This window comes from Ictalurus punctatus, chromosome 22 (genome assembly GCF_001660625.3).
Source record: "Ictalurus punctatus breed USDA103 chromosome 22, Coco_2.0, whole genome shotgun sequence".
NCBI lineage: Eukaryota > Metazoa > Chordata > Actinopteri > Siluriformes > Ictaluridae > Ictalurus > Ictalurus punctatus.
Genome location: NC_030437.2, coordinates 1,932,580 through 1,943,588, shown reverse-complemented (window position 1 = coordinate 1,943,588; position 11,009 = coordinate 1,932,580). Strand labels below are relative to the sequence as shown.

The 11,009-nt window shown below is 37.1% G+C and overlaps 3 protein-coding genes across 6 annotated transcripts in view; 1 reads left to right on the top strand and 2 right to left on the bottom strand.

The window, feature by feature from the left end:
• LOC108261296 (class I histocompatibility antigen, Gogo-A*0401 alpha chain) overlaps positions 1 to 11,009 on the top strand; it is a 158,301-nt gene that overhangs the window by 22,108 nt on the left and 125,184 nt on the right. The window lies entirely within an intron of this gene.
• Positions 3,356 to 5,392, bottom strand: LOC108255606 (uncharacterized). Its single transcript, XM_017451693.3, has 2 exons — positions 5,282 to 5,392; positions 3,356 to 4,626 (listed from the first exon to the last, which is right to left on the bottom strand). The coding sequence occupies exon 2, from the start codon at positions 4,604 to 4,606 to the stop codon at positions 4,139 to 4,141; it is 468 nt and encodes a 155-aa protein (XP_017307182.1). The 5' UTR covers positions 4,607 to 4,626; positions 5,282 to 5,392; the 3' UTR covers positions 3,356 to 4,138.
• ucrp (ubiquitin cross-reactive protein) lies at positions 7,568 to 9,495 on the bottom strand. The gene is given in 2 exon segments (NM_001201274.2): positions 7,568 to 8,457; positions 9,414 to 9,495. A coding segment is annotated over 1 exon segment (477 nt). The 5' UTR covers positions 8,441 to 8,457; positions 9,414 to 9,495; the 3' UTR covers positions 7,568 to 7,963.

Genomic DNA, 11,009 nt, shown 5'->3' with positions numbered 1-11,009 from the left:
CATAGGGTGAATATTTGTAAAGTGGGACATTAAGCTTGAACCTGTCTATCTTAGAGTGATAAATGAAATTTTTCTGATCTAAACTCCTTGCCGAGTTCATATTTGGAATGTAAAGGGTTACAGGGAATTATTGGTAAACTGGGACAACTAGTCAAGTCATTTAAAAAGGGTTTTAAGGTAAAAGCTTTTTTAAAAATTACTTATGAAATGTTTCAAATAATGATTCAATAATACGCAATACTAATGGATATGATGGTATTGTCCGTACCATACTAATGCATAACTGGGCTGTGATAAATATATTTTTTCAAAAATTTGTTGCATAAAAAGATTTTTGTGTTTTTTACAAGCAAAATAAACAAAATAAAAATATGTACATGAAAATATAAATAGGCATCCTAGAAAAAGGATAATAAAAATAGCCAATATAACCAAAGTTATTCTATTTATTATTGTTATTGTCATTATATTTATTACTCTTAATATTTATTATAGTGATTGTTCTTTAGAGTTATTATCATTCTGTTATTTGAGTTATTATTATTCCTATACTTATTATCCTGTTTGGTCCCTCAGATTATATAGGTTTCATCCAAACCTTAATAACTAAAAAAAGAAAACAAACAAAAACAAGCTGCCTGTAAATAATAATGTTTAGACTTGGACCTAATTTTCTGTCAGTGAAATTTTAGTGCAGAAGACCGGTGCCAAGGAGTAACAACATAATTTAAATGGTATAGATATAAACATAAAATGCTATGACTGCGTATTCATCAGATTAGCTTATACCAAATATGGACAGTTATTGTGGTAGCAGCCAGGTAAAGTGTATAACAGTGACAATAAATTAAATATTATGTTCTTTATGATACAGTAGCAGCAAAATCAATGCAGGAATGTGCAAATATTGCAATGGGAGTGGGGTGGTGTTCAGTTCAGTGTGTGTGTGTGTGTGTGTGTGTGTGTATGTGTGTGTGTGTGTGTGTGTGTGTGTGTGTGTGTGTGTGTGTGTGTGTGTGTGTGTGTGTGTGTCTGTCAGTCCAATCTCTGAGTATTGAGGATTTTTCTGGCTTGTGGGAAGAAGCTGTTACACAGTCTGACCGTGAGAGCTCGAATGCTTCAGTACCTTTTTCCAGACAGCCGGAGGCTGAATCGTGTGTGTGAAGGGTGTGTTAGGAGTGTGTGAGGAGTGTGTGATGTGTGTGTGAGGGGTGTATGAGGTCCTCCACAATGCTGGTGGCTGTGCAGATGCAGCGTGTGGTGTAAATGTCTGTGATGGTGGGGAGAGAGCGACCCTGATGATCTTCTCAGCTGTCTTCACTATCCGCTGCAGGTCTTGCGATCCGATGAGGTGCAATTTCCGAACCAGACAGTGATGCAGCTGCTCAAGATGCTCTCAATAGTTCCTCTGTAGAACGTGGTGAGGCTGAGGGGTGAGAAATGGGCTTTCTTTAGCCTTCGCAGAAAGTAAAGATGCTGTTGGGCTTTCTTGGTTATAGAGCTGGTGTTGAGGGACCAGGTGAGGTTCTGCATCAGGTGAACACCAAGGATTTTGGTGCTATTGACGATCTCCACGGAGGAGCTGTCGATGTTCAGTGAAGAGTGGTCGCTCCGTGCTCTCCTGAAGTCAATAACCATCTCTTTTGTTTTGTCCATGTTCAGAGACAGGTTATTAGTTCTGCACCTGTTCGTTAGCTGCTGCACCTCCTCTCTGTATGCTGACTGTATGCTGACTCATTGTTCCTGCTGATGAAACCCACCACGGTTGTGTAATCGTCAGCAGAGTGAACAGCAGTGGACTGAGCACACAGTCCTGAGGGACCCCCGTGCTCAGCGTGGTGGTGCTGGAGTTGTTGTTCCTGATACGAACTGATTGAGGTCTCCCAGTCAAGAAGTCCAGGATCCAGTTGCAGATGGAGGTGATCAGGTGCTGAGGAATGATCGTGTTGAATGCTGAACTGAAGTCTATGAATAGCATTCGATCCAATGATCAGTCCAGCAATCTGCACCTCTCATAGCATGTTTAAAAAGGACATCACTGATGTCCTTGCGCTGCACTCTGACGTAGTTGATTAGGTGCCAGCGTTTGGTGCTTGGATGCATGGTTTCAATTTATTCTTTTGCTGGAACAATTTGATTGTGATGACCTGCTATAAGTTGCCTATTCATGCAACACACGTACGCACACACGCACACACACACACACACACACACACACACACACACACACACACACACACAAACACACACACACACACACACACACCTCCAAATGAAGGAGCATAACTCTGTTTCCTAACTGGTTGTTCAGAGGTCCTGTGTGTTCTCTGTAATGCTTGTTTTTGTAGAACAGAATTATCTGGTACATTCAGTACATGGAGTAAACTCACATCCTTCATCTTAAAATGCAAACTGCTTAAAAGTCTAAGGAATATGAATTTATGAGCAACTTAAACAAACTTTTAATTCTACCAGAATTTTTTCTCTAATTTACACCGAACAAACACTCACATAGGTTCACTCATATTATACTCTGATCTCAATTCTCACAGGAGTGGTGTGTGAGAGTGTTTATTGTCCAGCAGATGTCAGTGTGTGTGTGTGTGTGTGTGTGTGTATGTGTGTGTGTGTGTGTGTGTGTGTGTGTGTGTGTGTGTGTGTGTGTGTGTGCAGTTATAGGCTACATCTGTGTATACAGTCTGCGTTCAGTAGAAATCAATTCATTACGATCAGTTATGATTTCATGTCATATTTACATTTATAATAATTATCAATTTTATCTATATATCAATATATGTGTCTTTAGGTTGTGAGGGAAATTATTAATTTCTTACTTTGTAATAGCTCTGTTCATGTTCATCAGTGAATAATGCCGCTTGGGTTCATGTCATGGAGATTAGTAGCCTACAGAACGTTCTTTCCTCTTACATTGACATAAACATGGTATTGTCTTCAGGAATGTCTGCACATCTGCTAAGGCCTTGAAACTGGATCAAACCTAGTAGAACTCCCTTTTCGAGATTCACAGATGTCCAACTCTCTTTATCTTAATCTTATATAGCCTAGTGCATGTGGGAGATGAGTGCTTCAGAGCGCTCTCATCTTCTTCTTCTCATTCTTCTTCTCCTTCCTGCATCTCTGTATCTCCTGTAATAAAACTACTTCATCTGAGAGGACGAGTCTACTGGTGTTTGTCTACATTTCCACGACAAGGTGTTGACTGGGATATAAACTAGTAGTGTCTGTAAATTCGGTAGTTTCCTGTATGTTCAATAAACATTCATTTCAAATAGGAGTACTATCATTTTATTTATTTGGATTTATCAGTAAGAAAATAAATAGGCTATACAAGTAAGAGTGTTGATCCAAAGGGATAATTTATTAAAGCAGTTTGCCAGGAAGTAACAGCAGTAATGATTTCAGTTTCATTTTAATATGCAAAATGTTATATTCACAGAATAGATAGATAGAATAAACAGGTGACACTGGAATGACTGAAGAGCAAATTAAACACCAAAAATAAATTCACTTTTGACACACAGCATATGAACAACAGACTAGAGCACATTACAGTGATTACACACTCGAGTTACAAACTACCATTAAATACGCTTTCTATTACTGATAGATTATAGGTCAAAGTATAATAATAATAATAATAATAATAATAATAATAATAATAATAATAATAATAATAATAATGTAAGCAGTATTTAGACAAATGACAATACATATACAGAAGCTAAATATGAACAGTGGACCAATTCAGACAGAGATTCAAATTAAAAATAAAAGAGATTTTAACGTGCTTCTAAACATTATTATCTTTTAAATCTTAAAACATTTAAACCCTGAATGAACTTACTCCAAAAGCATGTTTTGGTCTTGGTACTAAACAAAAAGGGACATAATTATAATTTTAAAGATGGTTATACATGTGTTGTTATGTAATAAAAAAATTAATAAATAAAAAACAATAAATAAATAAATAAATATGACAACCCTACCACTACTGGATGGTTTCTAAAAGTGTGCTCAAAAGTGCGTCAAGAAAGAGAAGAAAATAGGATTCCAGATGCTATTATTTTGTCAAAATGGTGGTTAAATTGGAGAAAATGATCTCCATGTATTTTTCCCATCAGCCTCCACGCAGACGGAGGGTCATGTAAATGGTGCTTTCCGAAACAATGTTGTAATCCTGCAGCTTCCTGCCACACTCCAGCTGTTGGCCGTTATAGATCAGCCGCTGCTGGTCCACTGGTACACCTTCTTTCTGCCGGACCTTTGTCATCAACTGATCGACGGTCTCGTCGTCAGTGACGTCGTATGTTTTTATCTGGCCCTTCTCATTCTTCACGAAAACCTGAAAGGGCACGGGAGTCATGGAGACCAGCAGCATCACTGTGGATCCTGAACTCAGACCGTAATCGCTCACGGTCTTCTGGTCATGGTCCAGGATCTGACCGCTGCTGGCTGAAAGCTTCAGGCGTGAGGCTCTTGCCTGAAAGTGAGGAGCAATGCGTTGCTTGAGTTCACCAATGGTGGAACTTGGCAACACATTCACACGCTGCTGTTTTCCACTTAGGTCTTTGATAGTGAGGTCCATTGTATTCCCCAATTAATGATCTGTGTATAAAATAAAACCAAAGAGGATAGGAGTCAAATTTCTGCAAATATTCCACCTCACATATCATCAAAAAGCCATAAACATTATCATCTTCATCATCTTTTTACTGGAGCTATGAGACTAATGTAGTTAACAAGTAATGGAAGCTTATGAGCAATGTTTAGCATTATACAAACAGTTCTGTACTTTTTTTAATTTATATATTCGTTTATTTAAAACTTATTATGTGATGTAAGCTAAGTGAGTGTAATGTTTGAAGCTTTCACTACTTTCACTACTGGTTAGTTTATACTGGCCAACATTTAAACAACAAAAAAAGAACAAGAAGGACTAGAAACAAAACATATACCAAACAGCTATACTACTAATGAATTAACTGATTGTAATTATTTGTTTCAGAAAACCATCAACCAGAATGATTTCTACTGGCAAATAATCACGACAATGCAAACAAATACATAATAACATACAAATAAAACAACAGCCTAGAAATAAAACCCAGTAACTTTTACTTTATTTTACTTTGGATCAGTGAATCATTTAGGGAGTCATCTCTACACTGTATGACTGAGTCATTTAGAGTCATTTTATCCAAACCAAAATATAATATTTAACATTATTAGAATTTATACTTTAAAATAGATTAAACCTTACCTTTTGAGTAAATGATGTCTTTTCTGTCCTCAGTATTCTTTTACTCAGAACAAATCCCAACTGAACATCCTTTTCAGCTGACTGCAAGTTATCAGCAGAAACAGCACCACAGCCACGCCCCTTATTTACAGAATAACCAATGGGAAATAAGCATGTGAGAGCTGAATGACAACACGCCCCGCCCACTCAGTTAGGATTCACTTTCCGTGTGTTACTCAGTGTCTTTCTGTTTCCATTCTGCATTCGTGCGGAAGTTAAAGCTTTTATTTAAAAAAAAAAAATCTGCAATGTGTGGTGCATTTGGGATTCAAAGCGAGATTTAAAACAGGACCGCATCAGTTTCTTTCATTTTCGGAGAAAAGGATGACGTGAGAAAAGTGAAGGCTATAGGGTCACGTGACGGGGAAAGCCCGCTCTAAATCCCTACGTCACATCTTCTGGAGTGTTCAGTGCCATGGTGTACTGTGCATATTACACTTCTCCAGTATATGCTACACAAACATATATTGATGATTTTTTTGGTAGATATTGATATATATTTTAGTTTAGTATGTGGTACTGGACTAATATCACTGATATTACGTGGTGTACCGCAGTTACCTGATTTACAAGTTCAGTTGTTTGTTTGTTTGTTTTTACCTCAGAATGACTTCCTGTTCCTTCCTTTTTGCTACAATCAGTTATTTTCACCATTTATATGATCCAAAATGTGTGGTAAACCACTTTAAAACACATTCTTAAATTCAGATGAATTATTTATACTCACATCCGAGCCTCAGTCAGTTTCAATTTCGGAGAAATCGATTATAAAATGGGATGGCTTGAAGAAAGCGAACGCTCGAGTAATGAGATAGGAAAAACCCTCGCTAATGCACTACATCACATCTTCTGGAATGTTCAGTGTCATGGTGTACTTGTATATTATACACTTCACCAGTATATATTATACACATACAATCAGGCCCATAAATATTTGGACACTGACAAAGTTGTTGTTATTGTAGGACAAACTAACAGAGCCATAAACTAAAGTGTAGTTTTTTTTATTTGGCTCCAAATTCTTTTTGCAGTCAATGACTGCCTGAAGTCTGGAATCCATAGACATAACCAGATTCTGGGTTTCTATCCTGGTGATGCTTTGCCAGGTCTTTACTAAAGCTATCGTCACCTCTTGTTTGTTCTTGGGGCAGTTTGCCTTCAGTCTTTCATTTTAAGAATATACTACACCTAATGTGTATGCTATATAGCTGATGGGTTTGCTTTGATGATTTCTAATGTTGGCTTGTGACAGTGACTGCTCTTTGGACTTCATATTCAGAGTTAACAGCAAAATATTCCAAATGCAAATTCAACACTTGAATAGACCTTTTATCTGCTTACTTGTGAGTGAAATAAGGAGGAAATATGACACACCTGGTCATGGAATAGCTGAGAAGCCTGCTGTCCAAATACTTTTGGTCCCCTTGAAGGCAGAAGGGGGCATGTAAAAGGTTCTGTAATTCCTACAATGGTCACCTGATTTGAAATTATAGTCTGCACTTTTCTATTTTCCACTTTCCTATTAATTATTTAATTTTAAATCCAATATACTGTGGTAGACAGTTAAAACTTTGCCAGTGTCCAGATATTTTTGGACCTGAAGGTATACTATAAATAATTTTCAGATATTGATATATTATAGTTTTGTATGTGGTATTAGACTAGTAATGCTTGGTATACTGCACTTCTGGTATCACTTTTTACCTGAGAATTTTCCTCAAATTGCTTCATTTTACATTACATTTACGTTTACTGCATTGGGCAGACCCCATTATCCAGAGCGACTTTTTATCTCATTTATACAACTCATTTATACAACTGAGGAGTTGAAGGTTAAGAGCCTTGCTCCAGGGCCCAGCAGTGTTTGTTTGGCCATGCCGCAACCTTCTGATCAGTAGTCCAATGTTTGAACCACTGAACTACCACAGCCTGTTTTTGTTAAGAATGGATATTTTCACAATTTCTGTAATCCAAAATGTGTTATATTTCAGTTGTTAATCCTCTAATTTATTATTTATTATTACCAGGTACCTTTTACTGTAAGTTCACCTAACTCACTAATAAGCCTATGAGGTGATAGAGAAGGGCTTTAAGAACTTATCTGCCTTCATTTTGGAAGATGAGTTTCAAGTATATCTATAATAATGCTATAATTAACTAACTAACATCAATCGGGTAATTTATCTCCTGTCACAATCACAGCTTTGTAAAAATAAATAAATAAATAAATAAGGCAAATCAGTTCAATCGTTTTGTTAAATATTTTTATTTACATAGATATTAAATATTGAACATATAAGAGTCATCACAAAATAAACCATAAGAAAATATATTTCCCACTGAAGGTTCTCCTCAGTCCCTAAAAGCAAGCCATTATATTCCTTTTTAAGCTATACATCATAGCGTCATCATTTTATCACATTTTTATGTAATTTGTTAACAACTGTCACTTCAGACATGGGAACAATAGTAGAAACTCTGGAAAAATAAGAATAACCCTGTAATTATGAAAAGGGAATGTTTAAATAAAAATAATCATTAGTTGTATCTGCAATGTACTTGTATATTTCCTAAGAATATTTTAGTTGTGTTAAATAGAACAATTGCTTTGGTCTAAAATGATCTCCACGTGTTTTTGTCCCATCAGCCTCCACGCAGACGGAGGGTCATGTGAATGGTGCTTCCAGAAACAATGTTGTAATCCTGCAGCTTCCAGCCAGATTCGAGCTGTCGGCCTTCGTAGATCAGCCGCTGCTGGTCCACTGGTACACCTTCTTTCTGGTAGATCTTCCTCATCAACTGATCGACGGTCTCATCGTCAGTGACGTCATATGTTTTCGTCTGGCCCTTCTCATTCTTCACGAACACCTGAAACGGTACGGGGGTCGTGCAGATCAGCAGCATCACTTTTGATCCTGACCTCAGGCCGTAATCGCCCACAGTCTTCTGGTCCTGGTCCAGCTGCAAGATTTGTCCATTAGTGATGGAAAGCTTCAGCTGTGAAGGTCTTGCTTTAAAGCGTGGGGCAATTTCTCTCTTGAGTTCACCAACGGTGGCATTTGGATTCACGTGCACGTTATGCGTTTGTCCATTCAGGAGTGTGATGATCAGCTCCATCATATCAATTTTTTAATGACCTGAGTAAAGAAACAGCAGATTAATGGTATTTAAATGGACTGAAGTTACAAGGCTAATAAAAGCTTAGCATAATGCTAACTACATTCAATAATCATCACATCTGCTACAACATTATTTCAAAAGTAATACCAATAACATTTTATGCAACAGAAACAGGAAGTGATGTTAAAATGTAACTAGATCAACCAAATCACATAATTCTGTATCCAGAATGGCTGCCAGCAGAGTTTACAGCTACGTCATTTGCTCCTTACAAGTAAAGTGCACTTTCAGAAAAAAAAAAAACCAGTATGTTACTAAACTCTACCCTTCCTTGTCGGCTGGGATGGTTTCCCTTAAGATATTTTCACTGGGTGATGGCACAGGCTCACACTTATCTGTCATTCAATGTAAAATTCCCAAAACCAGCCTTTAGACATGTTGCTTGTTTAATAAATTTAAAGACCTGCTCTGCTCCAATTATATGATGGTTTGTTTTCATCATTCACAACATTTCGAATCAACACCTGTAGCATTCTAGCAAGATTTTTAAATGGCTTGTGTTTATAGTGTTCCTGAGGTCTAATATACTCTATACGACTGCATCTCACTTTGACAGTAGCATCTGATCTCTGAACACAAACATGTTGGCTGTTACCCAAAGCTCACCAAACACTAAGAAAATTCTTTATGTTGCTAAATTTGGACTGAATATACAAATTATGTTTATATATATATATATATATATATATATATATATATATATATATATATATATATATATATATATATATATATACACACACACACACACACACATATATATATACACACATATATAATCTGTCATTTTTACTTTATAGACTTATAGACTTTATTTTCCCCATTTTTTAAAAATCTTATTAACTTTATTTTGCTGATTATTTTTGATTAATATTATTTAAGAACACATTATTTGAAAATAAGTTAAACTTACCTTTTAAATGTCGTATGCGTCCTAAAAAAGCTTTTTTCTCTTTGGGTTCTTGCCAAACGGATACAAGATCACACAATCCTCCTCTCCAGCTGACTGCGGGGTCATAATATACAGTAGAGTGACAGCCACGCCCCCTATTCACCCAACCAATAGGAAATGAGCGTGAGAGTCACGCACGCCAGCACGCTCCGCCCCTCTGATAAGTTTTGTTTCCCAAGTATTTATAGTTACTTTCGTTTCCTTTCGCTTTCCGGACGTCAGCTGAGGCAGAAACACAACACATCCATACACATTGTGTGTTGACATTTTTCTCTCACTATCTCAGTATCGGTGATCATTTAACTGGACTTTCCTGTTTCGGACTGTACAGCTTTATTCTCATTATGTTCAGTAATAATAAAACTACATCCATCCATCCATCCATTTCTTTCCTGCTTATCCTACTGGGTCACGGGGAACCTGGAGTCGATCCCTGGGAGCATGAGCACAAGGTGGGGTACACCCTGGAAAGGGTGCCAATCCATTGCAGGGCACAATCACATACACCCTCACACACCCATTCATATAATATGGACATTTGGAAATGCCAATTAGCCTACCATGCATGTCTTTGGACTGGGGGAGGAAACTGAATTACCCAGAGGAACACAGCAAGGGGAGATCATGCAAACTCCGGGAGGAGTCGAACCCCCATCCCTTTTGAGACTGTGGGAAATACTAATAATAAATGTGATTGTAAACATCAATTAAACATTGATTTGATCTTTTCCAATTCATGATCAATGTGGATGAGATGGTGAAGATGGTGTCATGTCACCATCTGTGAGAAACTCCCAGAATTCTGTTCCTAAACATAACACTTCCACATTGGACCCCATTTCTCAGCAGTGTTTCGATCTATTGAAACCAAATGCCATGTTCAATCATGTCATCCATTCACCAGGTCACAACATGTTTTAAATGTGACAGGATAGAACATGTAAAACTCATTAAAATAAAATACTTTAAAACCTGAGTGGCTATTGGTTCTGTTCTACTAAAGTGAACTTCAAACATTCTTGCAACATTTTGGACTGAAAAAACAATAGTGCACAATAGCGAGTAGAGTTAGCAACAAGCTAGCCAGCTAACATAAGTGATGACTCAAATGTTATAATAATGTTCTCAAAACAGTGATTAGGATAGCCAGTGTTATAGATTTAACCTAGTTTTGTGTCTGTATAAGAACTGATCTAAAGCCAGTACTGCTATACACTCATTTAAATGTAGAGGAAACACAGTATGAGCGGCCATGTTAGTTTGATGTCACTCTGTAATCAGGGAAGGAACTGGTAGTTGAGAAGACGACCCCAAGTCGATGACTTGAAACTGCAAGTTGAGGGGGCATTTTCTGTGGTTTTGACCGGTTGTAGGCAGGTAATTAAGTTGAACTTCGCCTCAAATGCAGTAGTAGACTGGATTTTCAAACATTCAATGTGAAGCTTTGCTTGTTGCTTGTCTACTGTCAAGTCCAAGCTTTTTGTTCATATCAAACAATGAAGTTTATTATAAAAGTAATTTGTTACTATAGCTACAAAATGTTTTGAGACCATAAAT

Excerpts from the sequence above, each read along its gene's own strand:
- LOC108255606 (XM_017451693.3), bottom strand. The coding sequence starts at position 4,606 with ATGGACCTCACTATCAAAGACCTAAGTGGAAAACAGCAGCGTGTGAAT.